This window comes from Scyliorhinus canicula, chromosome 1 (assembly GCF_902713615.1).
Source record: "Scyliorhinus canicula chromosome 1, sScyCan1.1, whole genome shotgun sequence".
NCBI lineage: Eukaryota > Metazoa > Chordata > Chondrichthyes > Carcharhiniformes > Scyliorhinidae > Scyliorhinus > Scyliorhinus canicula.
Genome location: NC_052146.1, coordinates 236,566,490 through 236,587,227, shown reverse-complemented (window position 1 = coordinate 236,587,227; position 20,738 = coordinate 236,566,490). Strand labels below are relative to the sequence as shown.

Sequence of the window (20,738 nt, the reverse complement as noted above, 5' to 3'; positions counted from 1 at the left end):
GGGATCACCATGGGATGAAGGGGCAGCTGAAGCGAGCGGCAGAAGCCTCTGAGTCATCTGGCTTTGCAGTCCGGGCAGCTTCCCATTGTCTGCACCATGGTCAGCAATGGTCTTCTCTGACTGCTCTGGAGTGCCTCGGCAATGTCCATCTGTGTCTGGGACACGTTCCTCAGCGACTGTGACATAATGTCGTCATAGATTGAGCCAAGCCTTGGACACCACCCCTCAAGATACGGAAGTCGTGCTCCAGGTTTCCACTGTGGTTGCCACCCAAGCAGTGTTGGTCTCGGTGCCACGGATGGTCGGCAACATCTCCTGCGACCAAAGCCTTTGGGACTCCTGCAATCGGCTATGCAGTTGCTGGAATGTACCTGACATCCTCCTCCTGAATCTCACGTGTCCTGTCATCTGCATCAGCTGTGGGAGAATCTTGTCCAGAGGCTCGACATCTGAATGTCACCCACCGAGGTGCATGTCTCTGCGTTGGTGGAATGTAGTGATGATAGCTGTAACACCTCGCCGGTGGTCCAATCTGAGCTCTACTCCGAGGTAGTGGATCCTCACGTCTGGCGCAGGCCACCTTCGCTGTTGATGACTGCTCTCTCCTCGGCCAACCCAGCGATCTCCACGGCCCGTTCCTCATAGGAGATTAGGACTTGGATCTCTGAGTTTCTGTTTCCCCCATCTTGGCCCTTTCCTGTTTATTTTGGGCTATCATCTCCTGCGGGGACAAAGAGTGGGCATTGTGAGCTGCACACTTAATGGGTCAGGGGGGGTTCTATAGCAGGTGGCATGTGAAGCCACTGAACCTGGACATGAAGAAGTTGTGCTGGTGGGTGTCAAGGGTGCAGATAAATAAGCATGAATATCGTGAGGAGAGGGTGAGATGTCAGCCAGTGATTTGGGGGGATGGGAGTTGGGGAATTTGAGGGGTGGCAGACGGAACTGATGCCAGGAGAGAAGTGGTAACTTACCCTTGCAGTTCGGTGGAAGCCGTTGGTTTTCCGACATTGTACGACAGCCCTCCTGGTTATGCTGCCTGCACTGACAGCCACTGCCACCGATTCCCAAGCAACGTTGCTGATCCTGCTGCTGGGCCTCCGACGCCCTTGGGGGAACAGGATGTCCCGTTTTGATTTGACCCGTCAAGAAGCCTGGTGCGCTGCCATGCTTGTGTGTTGACTGGGAGTGACTGGTGAGGGTGTGTTTAAAAGCAGCTCCCTTTTGTTAGTGGCAAGACACAGAGTCAGAAGTCTGGTAAATCAGATGGTGAGACAGCCAGTAATGTCGAGAAACTCATTGGGGGCTCATTTCTGGCACTAAGTACTTTTGAATACGGACCGCAAGCTCGCCAACGTGGTCTTCGAGGAAGACCCTGCCAAACACACCCAAAATTACCCTTACAAATGTTTCTGTTGAATGGCGCCCTCTGTCTCTTTGCTCTTTTAAGACGCTGCTTAAAACCTACCTCTTTAACCAAATCATTGGTCATATGCCTTAATATCTCCTTTTGTGGTTTGGGGTCATATTTTGTTTGATAACGTTCCTTTGATGAGTCTTGGCACATTTGACTACATGTAAGGAGCTATATCAGATGCAAGTTGTTTGTTACTGTTACTTTGTAACTTGTTAATTCCCATCTACCCAACTTAATGTGCTTCCTAATGTAGTGTAATTTGCAAACTTGGAAATACAATGCTTATTCCTTTATCTGTACCACTCATTTAAATGATGAAAAATTGGGACTGGTCAGCTTATTCTTTGCCTTCTACCTCCCAAACAATTAACAGCACAATTTGCCTCCAATTCCTTCTGCTCCCATTTTTGCAAATATTCACTTGGGGGAACCTCAGAACTCTATTTAAGGTATCATTCATAGGTATCCTAAGACGAGCAAATAGTAATAATAATCGCTTATTGTCACAAGTAGTCTTCAGTGAAGTTACTGTGAAAGGCCCCCAATCACCACATTCCGGTGCCTGTTCGAGGAGGCCGGTACAGGAATTGAACCCGTGCTGCTGGCATTGTTCTGCATTGCAAGCAAGCTATTTAGCCCACTGTGCTAAACCAATACTGTAACTACTCGGGCAGCAGCTGTTAAAACAAAAACAGTTAATCTTTCAGGCTGAAAATCTGATGATGTAAAATATTATGAACTTTACATGATATAGAAAATTACTGGTGTACACAATGGGTATCATGGAATTACAGATGAACAATATAATAAATTACTTTTCAAAAATATAAGAAAACAAAATCAGAGACAAACAGTTTCTGCAAAAGTGCCTGTGAGCTGCACTTGTGAAATATCTCAATTCTAAGGTGGAAAAATTAGCATGAACACTAGCCTCATATGGAAACAAAACAAAACATATCTAAAAGGGTATTTTAAATCTTTCTAAATGAAACCGATAAACTTCAAGAAGGAATATCAAAGAAACGCTTAAACTTTTCAGTCTCTTCATAATAGCTGAATAGGAGAATTTTATGGTGCAGAATAGAAAGCCATTCAGTACTTTGTGTCATAGCTGGCGTAATCCAAAGCTGATGCACTTCTTGCTATCCACCTGTAACTGTACATCTTCTTGTGTTTCAAATATTTATTTTGAATATTTATAAAAGATGCAATATCTCTGCCACAATAACATCCTTGTGGTAAACCATTTAAGTCCTTTAATGTCAATCTTATTCAATTACCTCTTGTCAGTGACTCCCCAACCAGTGAGACACCCTACTCGAGCTCTACATAATTTTAAACCCTCTGAGATTTTGTTTTGCTTTCTTTGTCCTCATGTGAATAGTTCCAATATTTTGAAATAGAACAAAGAACAGTACAGCACAGGAACAGGCCCTTTGGCCTTCCAAGCCTGTGCTGACCATGCTTCCCATCTAAACTAAAATCTTCTACACTTCCGGGGTCCGTATCCCTCTATTCCCATCCTATTCATGTATTTGTCAAGATGCCCCTTAAACAGCACTATCATCCCTGCTTCCACCAACTCCTCCAGTAGCGATTTCCAGGCACCCACTATCTTCTGTGTAAAGAAAAAAAACTTGTCTCGTACATCTCCTCTAAACCTTGCCCCTCGCACCTTCAACCTATGCCCCTTAGTAATTGATCCCTCCACCCTGGGAAAAGGTCTCTGACCATCCACTCTGGCTATGCCCCTCATAATTTTGTACATCTCTCTATTGCTAAAGTTTCCCAACTTTGACATCACGTTATGTCTACCCTATGTGCTTTCTATGGATCTAGTGTACTTGTTATAATGCTTGCCCATATCTACACACTATTCTAAATTGTGACCCAACGAAAGCTTTATACAAATTTATCATTACTTCTTAGAATCATAGAATTTACAGTGCAGAAGGAGACCATTCAGCCCATTGAGTCTGCCAGCCCTTAGAAAGAGCACCCTATTTAAGCCCATGCCTCCACCCAATCCCCATAACTCAGTAACCCTACCTAAACTTTTGGACACTAAGGGGCAATTTAGCATGGCCAATCCACCTAACCTGCACTTCTTTGGACTGTGGGAGGAAACCGGAGCACCCGGAGGAAACCCACGCAAAAACTGTGAGAAAGTGCAAACTCCACACAGACAGTCACCCGAGGCGGGAATTGAACCGGGGTCCCAGGAGCTGTGAGGTAGCAGTGCTAACCAATATGCCACCGTGCCATCTTGATAGACAAGTCTCCAGAACCTGATGGTTTTCTCCCCATGGTGTTAAAAGAAACAGGTGAAGGAATTACAGCTGCTTCAGTCTTCGGATTCCGGGTACTCTGTACTGGAATTGGAGATGGTACAGTAAAGGTTCACTAAATTGGTCAATGTGATGAGGGTGCAGTCATTTTGAGAGGCTGAGTAAATTGGGCCTATATTTTCTGAAATTTAGAAGAACGAGTGGAGAACTTGTTGAAAATACAAGATTCTGCAGGGATTTGACCGGGTGGGCGCTGAGAGATTGTTTCTGCTGGTCAATTAATCTAAAACATGGGATACAGTCTCAGGAAAAGGGGATGACCATTTGGGACTGAGATGAGGAGAAATTGCTTCATTGAAAGTGTTGTAAATCTTTGGAATTCTCTATCCCAGATACTCCATCATTGAATATATTTAAGGCTAGGATAGAACCATTTTTCTTTTGGTATCTCGGAATCAAAGGATATGGGGAATTGCCAGGAAAGTTGAGTTGAAACCCATGATCGTATTGAATGGGCAGAGCAGACTCGACAGGCCATAGTGGTCGACTTCTTCTATTTCTTGTGTTTTATGTCATTGCATTATATGAGAGGAGGCAGAGAAAAAACAGGTAATTATAGACCTGTCCGTTTAACATCAATTTTAGGAAGTTAGTGGTGTCAACAGAGACCTAAAGAATAATTTTAACTGACAGAATGTGTCAGTTGAGCGGGTGTTGAAAATCTTGAATGCAAACCCAATCCATACATAGCAGGGACAGGCAATCAAATCGTTCCCAAGTTGCAGGTCGGTCATTTAGTCACTGATTTAAATTCTACTCTAGCCAGCCATGTTCCCTCGCTTCAGGAAATCCAGCATACAAGGAGTAGCAAGGACTGCCAGTTCCAGCAAACCTGTTTCTTTCCAGCTGTGATTATGAACAACAAAGAGCAGAAGTGATTCCTGCACTGTCTCTTCCCCACCAAACATAATCTATAAGTCATTCCCACAATGGCCGCACCCTTGTGATGAGATCTATCCCTGCAACTGATCTCCCATGTACTTCCATAGCCACAATCTCTCACAGACCTGGTCTTCACCCACAACTTTCTAATCCCTCCCTCTCTCTGCATACCCCATCTGAAACTTCAGATCGCCCTGAGTTCGTTCTGATCTTCTCCGTCAATCTCTGATATTTGCCCAATCTGACGTCCCCACCTTCCTTCTGGACTTTTGCCATTTACCCGATCTGCTCCCCAGCTAGCTTTCCAATCTCCTTCCCAACCCAGCCATTAAACTCTGTCCTCCCTCATGCAACCATCCTCTGATCTCTGATGTTTGAACCCTTTCTCCAGCAGTCCTTCCAATCTCCAAGAACGTACAGGAAGGAATGTGTTACTCCTCAAAATTCAGAATCAGCAGGTATTATGAAAAATAAATCTGTTATACAACAATCATACATGAGTTTTGCATGGATTGAACCTTATCTTCCAAAATAACAGTAGCTAAACAATCCGTTTCCATTTGCGCTAAAATGTTTACCGTGATAAACCACTACAATAATTAACTTTTGCTCATGGATAATCTACTTTTATTAGATAGTTTTTGCAGTTATTATGATTCTGAACCTGACACCAACAGTGGCTAAGATACTGGACTGAAACCCCAGTATTTTATTTAAATTTTGAAAGACTGAGGAAAGGATACCTCGCTTCAGGAGTGACTTCATGCAATATATGGATATGGTATATTAAAGCAAACTTTATTACTAACACAGTATTAAAATATCTTGCAATTACCCCCTTAAACAATGCTAATCACCAGTGACACAATGACCCGTAACTACTATCTTTACTTCACTCAAACAACAGAATCATCTCTGATCTCAGTCCACTTGTAAATACAGTTAGCACACCCAGGCATACTTCTTAAGAGATGTTCTTTGAGACTGTTTTAAGAGATGGACCTGAATCCTGTTCGGGCAATGCAGGATCTCTAGCTGAAGTCTTCAGAAACTGTCTTCACAGTTTGACTTCCAGGAGCCAACTGAAATGCCTGCTTTTCTGCAAAATACCTGGTACTCTATCTCCTCCCATTAGTTCCAAGACCGTACCAAGCTGAAACAAAATGGGCGCAATTTGCCAGCCACATTGCGCTCGAGCGAGATCGCAACGCGGCAGGTAGATGCCGGCAGAGGCCTCTCGCAGGCTACCCGGCAGTCTTTTTTTAAAAATATCTATTTAGAGTACCCAATTATTTTTTTTCCAATTAAGGGGCAATTTAGCATGGCCAGTTCATCTACCCTTCACATCTTTGGGTTGTGGGGGTGAACCCCATGCAGACACGGGGAGAATGTGCAAACTCCACATGGGCAATGACCCAGGGCTGGGATTTGGACCGGGATCCTCAGCGCCGTAGTCCCAGTGCAAACCACTGCACGACGTGCTGCCCTCCTGGCAGCCTTTATGACTCGCAGGATATATCCAAGTCCCGTGAGGCATCAGAATCCCGCACAAAAGGGGCATGTTTAAACGGGGTACGCCTACGTAGGTTTTAAACCTACATAGACAGACTTATCCAGGATCTACTGGCCTCCTGGGACCTACCACCCTCCCCAGTGTGGACCAGGTGGAAAGGCACCCTGAGGTCTCTAAGGCAATTGTAGGCCCCTGGGTGGCTAGGGATAGTGCAGGGTGGCCCCCTGGCCTTTCCCCTGGAATGCGGGCACCTTGGCACTGTTACCCTGGCACTGCCAAAGTGACTGGGTGGCACTGCTCAGCTGGCAGGAGCACTGCCAGGGTGGCAATGCAAGGGTGACACTCCCAAGCGTCCTGGCCCGAGGGAGGCCATGCCCATGAAAGAAGGGTTGGAGAGGTGCTGCAGGACAGTTAGGTAGGGGCCTCTGGGAGGTTAGGGTGGTGATGAGTGGGAGTCTTTGGGTGGGGGGGGTGGGGAGGGGGAGGTGGTAATGCCCATGTGTGTGGGGGTGATATTGCCCATGAATAGGGTATGTGGAGGACTCACAAGCTCACTTAGAGATCTGGGCACCCTTTCAAAATGGCAGCCTGATCTGAGTTCAGCTCCCCAGTGCTGAAAAAAATTCTAGGTCCCAAAAAAGTATCTGTTGTTTGACAGCAGTGGGGAATTCGCCGGGATAGCCAGCAGGAAAACACCCTGCAAAACCCGCCACAAATGAACTTGGAAATGTACCTGTTAAATTCCGCCCAAAGTCTCTAATGAAGTACTCCACGGGGACCCTCTTAATCCAAACAAGAATCCATTAGCCCAACCCTATAATGATGCCTTAATTACACCTCTGGCTCCCATAAAACTAGTTGTCTTGCAAACTAGGTTTTTTAAAAACACTACTGCAGCAGTCATACAACCACTAACCCAGGCTTTTAACCTTTACTGCACCAAATACAAAGAATACAATATATGTGAAATGTTTCCATCGTTCACACTGTTAACTTAGTAAACATCTGATCCAAGACTTGAAATGATAGTGCAAAATAACTGAATAAGGAAATGTTAGTTGTTTACAAATTCACAGTAAAAAGTAATTTATTTCCTTGGCAGGTGTTCTACCTGAATGTTTGACAGACGGAGAGGACAAGATCAGTGAATTGGAGCAACAGGAGTTTAGGATATTGAGAGAGGTGTTAAAGTGAGTAATTGTGTTAAATTGTGTCTGCCCGTAGTATACTGCTCACCATTTATTAAAATTACTAATTTATTTAAGGTAAAGCATTGATATAATGCAGTTACCAGACATCAGTATTGTAGAGAAAAAGAGGCATGCTGTTGAAGCTTTTCATCTTTCATCAGGACAGATACAAAAATGCTAAATTTCAAAGGGACCAACAATTTATACTGCTTGAGAAAAGATGCTGATTGGTTGGCAAGTCAACTGATTTGGTTGAGTGATTGCCAAGGAGAACGCATCGGGGAATGATTGTCCCCCACTCTTTTGTTTAATTTTTAAAAAGACACACTGTTCCTTTTGTCTGTCGAGGATGGTTCCTTGCGTGTGAATATATGTAGCTTCTAGTGAAACCAAACTATAAACTTAAACCAATATATAGATTGCTAAAGATAAAGGATAATATATTAACACAGTGGTCTGAATAAAACCCAGCAGTGAAGGAACAACCAATTGACCAAACCATTCTCCAACGCACATAGTGTGATAAATAAGGTTGCTGCTGCTGCTCACCAGCCTTATTTTTAAAGATAAATTTAGAGTACCCAATTATTTTTTTTCCAATTAAGGGGCAATTTAGCATGTCCAATTCACCGAACCAGCACATCTTTGGGTTGTGGGGGCGAAACCCACGCAGGCACGGGGAGAATGTGCAAACTCCACACGGACAGTTACCCAGAGCTGAGATTCGAACCCAGGTCCTCAGCGCCTAGTCCCAGTACTAACCACTGCGCCACCGTGCTGCCCCCACCAGCCTTATTTTAACCATATTATGTTCATTAAGTGAGTGATTTAATGAGTTAATCAATACAGAGTGATACATTCTTGTGATACAAACCCCACTTCTTACCTCGCTGTAAATCTAGTCCAATTTAATTGTCAATTGTAAGTCAAAGCAAGCTGTTGTGCTAACTATTTCTAATTGAAGAATATTTATTAATGAGTTTGGATAGGAACAGTGTCCCATCACTTCAACTGAATGAAAACCATGCATCTTATCTGCAGCTCTGTGCTTTGTGCTGAATACTGAGTGGTAGCAACCAGTTATTAATTCACTGTCAGCTTCAGATACATCTATCTACATTTAATATGTACAATATTTTGCATTTGTTGTGCCTCATATTAACAAAATTTGACTTCCAGTTCCCATATTTCTTGGAACACTTCTGCCAGCCATTCCCCATTTAAACTCTTGTGCCCACTATTTTGTTGCAATTTGCCTTTGTCGACATAGTGAATGAACAAGTTGAGGCTCATTTCTCTGCAAGAGTTATTTTGTGCAGTGAAGGTGACTTACTTGACGTCTTTGAGATTCTGGAGGAGTTTGGGGAGTGAATTTATAGAGGATATCTCCAATTATGGAAAGACCAAAAGGGATGATAAATATAAAATGGGCACATCAAATAGAGAATTCAGGAGAATCCTCTTTCCATAGAGTGCCAATGAGAATGTGGAACCTTCCACTAACAGACGAATTGAGAACAGGAATAGGCCACTCGGCCCGTAAACCTGTTCCACCATTCAATGAGATCATGGCTGATCTGATTGTAATCTCAGCTCCACATTCTTGCCTACTCCTGATAATCTTTCACCTCTTTGTTTATCAATAATCTCTCTACCTCTGCCCATGGTTCCACCGCATTGGGCGGGTGGGCCATTGGGCAACCCGCTATGGCCGGTGGGGCCGTGTGAAGACTCGTGCCTGGTTTATCACCTGGCGCGAATCCTTATTTTTGGCCTACCACGGTATTTTCCACTCGATCAGGATTCCTGATTTTAGTGTCGAGGAATGGGGAATCCTGGCCAATGTTTCGACAATAATGAATGCAGCAAACATGATATTCCTTGGAATATACAACAAGCAGGACTTTAAGAATCTTGTGTACAGCCCTACCTCTACAGTCCTAAAATCAAATAGATAAACAAGAGTGAATGTCCCTTGAGCCAACATCAGAGAGAGTTTGGAAAAATGGGTGGCACGGTAGCACAGTGGTTAGCACTGCTGCTTCACAGCGTATGGGTCTCAGGTTTGATTCCTGCTTGGGTCACTCTGTGCGGAGTCTGCACATATTCCCCATGATTCCGTGGGTTTCGTTTGGGTGCTCCGGTTTCCTCCCACAAGTCCCGAAAGACGTGCTTGTTAGGTGAATTGGACATTCTGAATTCTCCCTCAGTGTACTCGAACAGGCGCCAGAGTGTGGCGACTGGGAGATTTTCACAGTAACTTCATTGCAGTGTTAGTGTAAGCCTACTTGTGACAATAATAAATATTATTATATTATTATAAAAATACTTCAACAGAGAAACGGATTAAAGAGATAAACCTCTCTTTTCACTCTCTGGAATAAGCACAGCGCCTGGTTCAAGAAATTAGTGTGCCAAGACCTACCAACAAACCAAGATGTTGCAATAATTGTAACAGCTTACACATCTACTTGCTTCAAGGATCTGGAAAACCTCAATCGGCTTATTTAATAATCTATGCCTCAAAGACAAGCAAATGACTTCTAACCATATATTTTTTTTACTTTTATTTGGACTTTTGTGTGTGTGCCACTGTGTATTTTTTTTCTTGAGTTTAGAGAATAATAAATATTATTTTTCTTCAATTCAAGAGAACCTTGTTGACTGGCTCTCACTGTATCTATAGTAAATACTACATTTGGATTTGAAAAAGCCATCCACTTGGAGAATAAAACACCTTTGCTGTGATCAACTGAGGAGGTTTAATTGAGGGGAGCAGATTCACTTCTATCCAGTTGGTCGTAACACATACCAGATGAAATTTTCTTTGATAATGAGCCGTAATATGCTGACAGATTGTTTGGCGAAGTCAGCCGAGTGGGGAGCCCATCATTGTTGCCATATTATCCAAAGTCTAATGGTTTGTTTGAATACATGGCTCGTACATTAATTTTAAAGTGTAGCCAGGCAGGACAAGATTGCTACACCCCTAAGCTATTCCTTTGGACGTTCAGCAGAATTGATGTTTAGGAGACAGGTAGGAACAATATCTGCACAGTCATTAAGCAATGTACTTCTATCCAAACAAGGGAAAATAAAGGTACCTTATGACAGGCAAGCAGGACCAGATGTGAGTTGGTTAGAAGGTCAGACTTCTTAATCATTTGTCAGGAACTGATATCCTGCAGAGGTTATTAGGATGTGAGCTTTGCCCTGATCATATGAGGTTAAGACGCCCAATGTTATAATTGTCAGACAGAATTGAAATGAATTCAGAGTTATCGTCCACATTTGACACACATGTTATGTCATGGACGAGGTCAAGGACAAGGTTCGATGGCACAGACATCGATGTCATGTGTATAGATGAAGAACTGATTGACAAAATTCTGAGTTGTCAGTGAATAAGATGATAGTTCTGAGGAGAGGTTTACGATCACAAGATTTGTTGAATAAGTAGACCTTCATGTTTATGAGATCCTTAGTTTTGTGTACTTGTAATTTACATTACTCTGAACCCCAACATCTTTGTATATTGTACATATGTTTTCTGATTAATGTGATGCATTGTTAAAAGAGGGGTGTTGCTGGATTAATTTAAGATTTAATTTAAGATACTGTAATTGGAGAGTTACAGAAGGAATTGATATCATGTCTCACATGATTCGAGTTGTGGGTATAGACTAACGGAGTAAGAAATGTGTAAATGTGTATCTGTAATCGTAATGTGAACATTTTGTGTATGTTTTGTATTAATCTGGCACCTATATCAACCACATACTAAACCATCAACTCCCACTTGTTCAGTTTTTTTCAAAGGCTCAACAGCTGCCTGAACTTTAAATCAATGTTAAAGTTAAAACACAGGGTTCAAATAGCACATTAATATATGATTCTTAATATTGTTGAATTCATAAAAGTCATTTATCCACATGGAGAAAGTACTCTACTACATTGGAACACTTAGACAATGCTGGTCAATTCAATGGTCACTTACATTTTAAGGACAGGGCTTTATGATCAATAACTGCATTAAAATATACTGAATTTAGCATAAAGCACCTAATTATGGCATTCTGAAATTGGTATCACCATATAAGCTTATCTGACAAAAGATTCCCAACGCCAACATGGGCTTCCCCCAAGGTTTACAAACTGACTGACCTAACATGCTTCACACAGGCTTCAGAAACCCATGCACCTTGCTGAAAATTTTAAACCCTGGGAAATTCAAAATTGAGACAGGCATTTAAGAGGATGAACTGAGCGAAGAGGTCATGACCTGCCATATTGTTCCCACTGGCCAAAGTGGGCACCGGGTGAATAGGTTGGGAAATTTAAATTTAAGGTCTCCCTCCCCACTTCCATTTTTGTCTGTCAAATGCAGCTTTGCTCAACCCCAGCAGCAGAATCCAGCCTGTTGAGCATCATTTCAATATATCATCTCTTCTAGAGAACGGTTATTTAAAAAAAAAATCTTCTGCTCTAAAGATGAAACTGATTAAAAGTTGTTTTAAAACAGAATTTTGATCTGTTGTTGTCACTTACTCTGACTACATACCTCTTCTGTCAAAAACTGAAGATGGTTGCATTATCTGAAGAATATAGGAAGGAGATGTCATGTGGCAGAGGATGAAAACCTCTTGAAATTTCATCCCTTTCATCCTCAAGATTCCAGTGCCTTGTTCAAAATGTAATTTGATGCATGAGAGCTACTGCTACCTAAGAAACGTGTATTTGTTTTTAGACATTACATTTCTATATCTTGTCTAGACAATCAAAGGAGGAGTATGAACGGGAGATGGCAAAAAGATATGTGACAGAGACAGAAGCCAAAACTGGAGCAGCACAAAGTGACATGGAGAGAGCAATTGTGGAGAATGCACAGGAGGAGGAAGCACGACTTTCCAGACAACATGAACTAGGAAAAGAAAATTTACAACGGGTAATAAAATGTGTTTGAGATGGTACTTGTATATCTGTGGTAAAATGTTATTCCTTAAATCTAAATGTAAATCTCAAGGCACCAACGTTTTGTTGTAACCTTGAATGGATAGAAGCCTGGATTTTGCTTTGAGTATTGAAGGAAAGGCTTCATTGTTCAACTCTGGAATGGTTATTGACAGGCTTGTCAGTGAATATTTAATTTTGGGGCATGTAATTCAATGCTGCATCCTCTGGAAGGGATATATAACATCTGTGAGCAAGTGGAGCAGCATGGAGAGTCCTCAGCCAATCAGATTGAATAATCCTCACTTTGAACAGACAAAATTTTTGTTCCACCCTTAATGGCTGGGATTTTCTACTCAAATGCTTCTTTCGCGGCGTTATGCCATTTCCCGTTGAATACACTTCTCGCTGCCGGAAAACCCGTGATGGGGCGCGCTCTCAGTGGGATTGATCCTGCCGGCATGAACGGCCGGAACGATCTGGCCATTAACTTTTCAGGTCAGCGATTTTTTTTTTTTTTTTTAGCAGTAATTTTCACTACTGCACTATCAAGGGTAGAGTTATTCCTCGTTCAACAAGCCTCAACATTTTCATGCCTTTGCAGTGCATATATGCTTGGGTTCATATGATTAAAGTGATGTCTATGGAGATTCCATCTGTGAAGACTGAAGACAGAACAGGCTGTGGGGGAGTAGGGCAGCTCCTGGATTTCCAGGTTTAACTGTGCAATGCGGAGAGCAATAGCATTACAGAGACCATTGATTGAACCTGGACTAATCCTGATCTGTAATGCATTCTTAACCACTGAGTCATGGAAACTAATAGCCCATTAGGTTAGTGTGACATCAAATGATTGTGAGAGTTCAAAATGGATTTTGTTTTTGTATTAAAGGAGGAGACTACAAGTTGTCTCTCCAGTACTGGAGTTAAATTTTTACGGATGATGGAAAATAGAAGTTTCAAGTAAGGTGGCGACTAAAAGACGAGAAACTCACAGGAAAATTGACAGTGAAATTTGATTGTTTCTTTGCCATTATTTTAAGGGAATCATAAACTGGAATAGTGACCATGGATTGGTAAACAGTGGGAGACGTTCAACTTTTAAATGGAAATTTGAACTTCCAGTTATTCACTGAAAGAATCACCCTACAAGCTTTCATGTCTTAAAAGCCTTTACTGTACAAGATTTAAACACAGAAAGTACTTAATACTATATTTTGTAAGCATTTTATTAAGTCTGAAAAACTCCACAGGCTGCTCCCCGTTCTATTTCTATTTCCACCCAAATGTTCCCAGATACTTTCCAGGATCTTGAGGGTTCCTTCACTTCTCTGAAGACCACAACTCCCAAGAATTTACTTGGACTCTACCCAGTTTTACTGCTATTTGTGTGGTATGAGATTTCTTGGGATGCTTCCATTAGCCTTCAGCAAGGCAAACCGCTGATCATCTAATGCACCTCACAGTTATTCCCCCCTCCTCCAGCTCACGCATGCGGTTTGTCCCCTTGCTTCACAGTCTACATCTCATAGAATTGTAGAATCCCTACAGTGCAGAAGGAGGCTATTCGACCCATTGAGTGCACCGACCTTCTGAAAGAGAACCCTCCCTAGAGTCAGGCCCACCCTATCCCTGTAAACCCCCCCCCCCCCAACCTCTTGGACACTAAGGGGCAATTTAGCATGCCCAATCCATCTAACCTGCACATCTTGGACTGTGAGAGGAAACCAGAGCACCAGAAGGAAACCCATGCAAACACAGGGAGAAACATAGGGGAGGTGGGTGGTTTTGGCAGTCAATCAAGGGAAGAAAATCAGGAGCCTAAAGGGCAGTTTCAGTGCTGTCCAGTTGTACTTGCCTCTCAGGGTGTTGGCTAGCAGATTCCTTCTAGAACTTTGAGTTCACTCCTAACATTTCAGTTATCCCTGTTGAGAGTAATCATGGACAATGTCCTTTTACAATGCATGGAAGGGAGTGTCAGCTAAACCTGCAAAGTCAGCCATGTTTTTACAGAGTGGTGAGTATAACATTAGACACTAGCATGAACATTCAATGAAGCATTGAATCCCTACAGTGCAGAAGGGAACATTCAGCCTGTCTAATCTGCACTAGCCCTTGGAAAGAGCACCCTACTTAAGCCCATGCCCCGTAACCCAGCCTAACCAACACTAAGGGGCAATTTAGCATGGCCAATCCACCTAACCTGCACTTCTTTGGATTTGGGAGGAAACCGGAGGAAACCCACGCAGACACTGGAGAAAGTGCAAACTCCATACAGACAGTCATCCGAGGCCAGACTTGAACACAGGCCCTTGGAGCTGTGAGGCAGCAGTGCTAACCACTGTGCCACCACGCCGCCTGAAGTGTGAATAAAAAAACACAAGTTTGTTTCTTCCACGAACTGCTCCATAACCATCAATACACGCCAATCATGAGATGGGTCGGTACATTTGCTCTCTGACTCAACGAGTCTCAAGAAATAATGATGCACATGTGAATAAAGTGAAACCGATGTAATGTGAAATATTTTCAAGTGAAATTTGAATTTGAAAAACACACATACCACCTTTGTGCTCTTTAAGTCTTATTGTAAGTGGGTAAGTTGTGGCCATGATGCAAAGCTCCCTTATTTGACTACTAGGCTCTTTTATAGTCAGCTTATCCATGCTGCATTGTCAACTGACGGTGGTTTTCACCACTGAAGAGCATCTTCCGCTGCATGATTGCGCATGTTTTCCATGAACGCCACTGGCTCTTACAATTAAAATTCTAATTGTGTGGGAAATCTGAAAAAGAGAGAGAACATAAGTAGCATATGATTCTGGCTAAAATGTCAGAATTGGCATGCTGTTGTCAAACCCCAGATATCTACCTCAAATTGCTGAAGAGCCAGATTTCCTTTTTTTTTGATGGTTTGAATACTTTTTCTGATGCTCAGTAAGCTTTCTAGAAAAGTAATTAACTAGCCTTCCTATATCAGTTGCACTACCTTGGAGCAGGACTGCACCTAACCCTGTCACTTGGCACGGCAGCCACCTGGAAACACTTACTGAAATTTTGGTCTGCAAGAGCTGGCTTAATGAATAAAATAGCTTTAAACTTCTCATGCCATTTGACATCACGGTGACCACTTGAAGTCACGTTTGTCAATGGATTGAGTACAATACTGAAATTAGGACAAATTTTTGGCAGAGCCCTCGCATACCCAGGAATCCGTAGTATCTCTCATGGTCTTGGGGGCAGGAAAGTTTATGGCTTGAATCATGGCCTATTCATAGAATCATAGAATCCCTACAGTGCAGAAGGAGGCCATTTGGTCCATTGAGTCTGCACCGACCCTCTGAAAGAGCACCCTATCTAGGCCCATGCCCTGCCCTATTCCCATAACCCGACCTAACTTTTTGGGGGGATTACGGGGCAATTTATCATGACCAGTCCACCTAACCTGCACAGCATTGGACTGTGGGAGGAAACTAGAGCACCCGGAGGAAATCTACGCAGACACTGGTGAAAAAGTGCAAATTCCACACTGACACCCATGGCCGGAATTGAACCTGGATCATTGGTGCTGTGATGCAGCACAGCAAACGACTGTGTGCATCGTGCCACCCTATTTCGATAGTCCTCAATACTGGGGCCCTGCAAGACTATATACTTAGCCCCCTACTATACTCCCTGCACACACACACAACTGTTGGCAAAAGTCGGCTCCAACTACATCTACAAGTTTGCTGATGACAAGACCGTAGTGGATCAGATCTCAAACAACGATGAGTCAGAGTACAGGAGCGAGCTAGAGAACCTAGTAGCATGGTGCAATTACAGCAAACTCTCCTTCCATGTCAGCAAAACTAAGGAACTGCTCATTGACTTCAGGAAGTCAAATGTCACACACTGTCTACATCAATGGTGCCACGGTGGAGATGGTTGGCAGCTTCAAATTCCTAGGTATGCACCTCACCAACAATGTGTCCTGGTCCACCCACGATGACGCTACAACTAAGAAAGTACAACAGCGGCTATACTTCCTCAGGAAACTAAGGAAATTCGGCATGTCCACATTGACTCATTCAGTTTTACAAAATTGCCATAGAAAGCATCCTATCTTGCTGCATCACAGCCTGGTATGGCAACTGCTTGGCCTAAGACCGTAAGCAAGTACAGACCAGTCCATCACGCGAACCCGTCTCCCATCCGTTGACTCTGTCTACATCTCCCGCAGCCTTGGGAAAGCGTGCAGCATAATCAAAGACCCCTCCCACCCAGGTTATTTGCTCTTCCAACGGGCAGATGATACAATGGTCTGAGAATACACACTAACAGATTAAAAAACAGCTTCTTCCAGCTGTTACCAGACTCCTGAATGACCCTCTTATGGACTGAACAGATCGCTCCACCATCTTCTCGACAGTGTAGCACTATGCGCTGTATGCCTCATCTGATGTTGATGCTTTTTAAAAATTAATTTAGAGTACCCAATTATTTTTTTCTCAATTAAGGAGCAATTAGCGTGGCCAATCTACCTAACCTGTACATTTTTGAGTTGTGGTGGTGAAACCCACGCAGACACTGAGAGAATGTGCAGATTCCACACGGACAGTGACTCGGGGCCGGGATCGAACCCGGGTCCTCAGCGACGTAGGCAGCAGTGCTAACCACTCTGCCACCGTGCTGCCTGTCCATGTATTTACATTGTGTATTTATTGTATGTCTTTTGTATGGAATGATCTGCCTGGACTGTATGCAGAACAATACTTTTAACTGTACACATGATGATAAATCTGACTCTAATCTAAAGTGTCACTTGACCCTGGCCCAACACTTGTCCTAAATAGGTGACTATGGCTTTAGAAAACTCACTCATATTGGTGACGAGATTAACTTTGGCCAGCCTGTCAAACAGAGCTCTGGTAATGATCTCTGCGTCACTGTATTCTGGGAATATCCTCTGGTAAAACCTCAGTCTTGTCAATCTTGGCTTTTCCAAAACTGAGTGAAACACCTTCCCACAGCCAAGCCCTTTCCCAACAAATAATCTGCACCATTCATGGGCAAACTGGGAACAACACAAAGAGTAACAGGATCTGTGATGACGTTACATTTTAAATCACTGTATACAAAGGCACGGTATTAATTTATGGGATGTGTGCATTGCTGGCTGAACCAGCATTTATTGTCCGTCCCTAATTTCTCTTGAACTCCGTGGCTTTCTAGGGCCATTTCAGAAGGCATTTGAGAGTCAACCACGTTGCTGTGGAACTGGAACCATATGTAGACCAGGCTGAGTAAGGATGGCAGATTTCCTTCTCTCAAGGGCATTTACGAAGATAGGTTTTACAAAAATTCACGACCATTTCATGGTCATCATTTCAGACTTCTTCTGCATTCAAATTTCACCATCTGCCATGGATTCAAACCCAAATCCCCCATAATATTAGCAGAGTCTGTGGATTACTAGTTCAGTGACAATTCCACGACGCCACTGCCTCTCCATAAGCTTCTGTGGAGCCCCCGAACTAATCATAGAATCTACAGTGCAGAAGGAGGCCATTTGGCCCCTCGAGTGCGCCAGCCCTTGGAAAGAGCACCCCACCCAAGCCCACAACTCCACCCCATCCCAGGAACCCTACCCCACCTTTTTTTTTGGACACTAAGGGCAATTTAGCAAGGCCAATCCACCTAACCTGCACATCTTTGGACTGTGGGAGGAAACTGGAGCACACGGAGGAAACCCACGCAGGCACGAGGAGAACGTGCAGACTCCGCACAGACAGTGACCCAAGCTGGGAATCGAACCTGAGACCCTGGAGCTGTGAAGCAACTGTACTAACCATTGTGCTACCGTGCTGCCCTCAATACAATACCTTGGCATTCATCGAACTGTCTGGGGAAAGTCTGTTATTGGCCAACAGTTGTCCTGAATTCCTCAGAATAATGATCAACATGCGCAGATGACCATGGGCCTCGAGCAAAAATAGCTGTAGCTTTCTATCACCCGATTCTCAGTGAATCTCGGAAAGTCTCCCTGCTTGTTGTGAACTTTACCAACCCGGACATTATTACCTGAAGGAATACCCCTTGATTGGACAAACCTGACAGCTTTGTTTTTAAACTTGCAGTTATTCGCTTTTATAAGCCCTTTTGTGGTGACAAATGAAGCATGTTGGTCCCTTTGAACCAAACCCATCCTCCAAACCTTTACTTCTACTAACTCAAGAAGAGCCTGAGGCGTTATATTTTCTACCTTTCTCGGCATACCTGATATCGTCTCATCACCGACTTTCCCCTCATCCTAGTTTCTCTGGACGGTTCTAAAGTGAGGCCTATTACTAATTCTCTTATGAGTATGCGCTGCAGGAACTCCTTAGCCCCTACTTAGCCCCCTACTATGCTCCCTGTACATACACGATGCATGGCAAAATTTGGTTTCAACTCCATCTACAAGTTTGCTGACGACGCGACCATAGTGGGCCAGAACTCGAATAACGACGAGTCAGAATGCAGGAGGGAGATAGAGAACCGAGTGGAGTGGTACAACAACAATAATCTATCCCTCAATGCAGCAGAGCTAAAGAGCTGGTCATTAACTTCAGGAAGCAAAGTACTATACACACCCCTGTCAGCATCAACGAGGCTGAGGTGTAAGATGGTTAAAGCTTCAAATTCCATGGGGTGCACATCACCAAAAATCTGTCCTGGTCCACCCACGTCAATGCTACCACAACGGTGCCTATACTTCCTTAGGAAACTAAGGAAATTCGGCATGTCCACATTACCTCTGACCACCTTTTACAGATGCACCATAGAAAGCATCCTATCTGGCTGCATCACAGCCTGGTATGGCAACTGCTCAGCCCAAGGCCGCAAGAAACTCCAGAGAGTTGTGAACACAGCCCAATCCATCACATGAACCTGCCTCCCATCCATTGACTCCATCTACACCTCCCTCTGCCTGGGGAAAGTGGGCAGCATAATGAAAGACCCCTCCCACCTGGCTTACTCACTCCTCCAACTTCTTCCATCGGGCAGGGCATACAAAAGTCTGAGAACACGCACAAACAGATTCAAAAACAGCTTCTCCCCGCTGTTATCAGACTCCTAAACGACCCTCTTATGGTCTGACCTGATAAATACTACATTCCTGTATTCTTCACCCGATGCTGGTGTCTATGTATTTACATTGTGTACCTTATGTTGCCCTATTATGTATTTTCTTTTTATTTTCTTTTTATGTACTTAATGATCTGTTGAGCTGCTCGCAGAAAATACTTTTCACTGTACCTCGGTACACATGACAATCAACATCCATCCATCACCAAGCCTCCTTTGATAGAACCTTCAAATCCCCACCACTTCTATCAACGAGAAGGGCAAAGGCAGCAGATACATGGAAGCAACACCACCTGTAAGTGCCCCTCCAAGCCACTCACCATCCTGACTTGGAAATATATCACTGTTCCTTCAGTATTGCTGGGTCAAGATCCTGGCATTTCCAACCCAACAGTACTGTGGTTCTACCCACACCATAGGGACTGCAGCAATTCAAGAAGGCAGCTCGCCACCAACCTCTTGAGCAATTAGGGATGGGCAATAAATGCTGGCCGAGCCAGCGATGCCCACATCCCATGAATGAATTTTAAAAACTCTTAATTGTCTTCGATTACACAGGCTTCCCTTATTTTACAAACATTGTGGTCTTCAGGGTGAGAATTTAATCCCAAATGGACACTTTTTAAAAATTGCATCACCAACATCATCTCCCTTAGGTTATCGAAGTGCTGTTTCACATTTAAACTACACCACCTATCAAACACAATTTCCCTTTCCCTGGCAAAATCTGTATAAGTCTGCCTCATTTTCTTTCCTAGAGGCCTAGGCCGCAGGTACCAACTCATAAGCATTGAGTATAGCAGTCTTTACTTCCTTGTAATCACACATGCTCTGCCAGAAGAGCCCAGTACTGCTACAAAATACTTGGAGGAGCACAGTCCTTTCGTCCAAATAATGTTTGTGGTAATTTTCTTGAATGACACAAAGTACATCTCCATTCTGTCATCACTAAATTTAGGTACTAAATGAGAAAGCTTCATCAAATCAAAATGCAGAGGAGTTCCATCTGAGTACTCGATCACTAACAGAAGCGGTCCTTTCTTCCTTGAGCCCAGAAACCTTCCCAATTCTTGTTTATCTTGTCTCCACAAATATCCCCATCCTCAATGATGCAGGAACCCAGCACACATATACAAAAGACAAGACTGAGGAATTTGCAACAATGTTCAGCCAGAAGTGCCGAGTGGATGATCCATCTCGGTCTCCTCCGGAGGTCCCCAGCATCACAGATATCAGTCTTCAGCCACTACAATTCACTCCACGTGATATCAAGAAATGCCTGAAGGCACCGGATACTGCAAAGGCTAGTGGCCCTGACAATATCCGGC

At 43.5% G+C, this 20,738-nt stretch overlaps 1 protein-coding gene across 1 annotated transcript in view; it reads left to right on the top strand.

Annotated features, from left to right (window-relative positions):
• cfap36 (cilia and flagella associated protein 36) overlaps positions 1-20,738 on the top strand; it is a 241,130-nt gene that overhangs the window by 151,506 nt on the left and 68,886 nt on the right. Inside the window, exons 5-6 of the mRNA XM_038809714.1 lie at positions 7,263-7,350; positions 12,124-12,295. Of these exons, the coding sequence (XP_038665642.1) occupies positions 7,263-7,350; positions 12,124-12,295 (260 nt within the window). The remainder of the gene's footprint in view (positions 1-7,262; positions 7,351-12,123; positions 12,296-20,738) is intronic.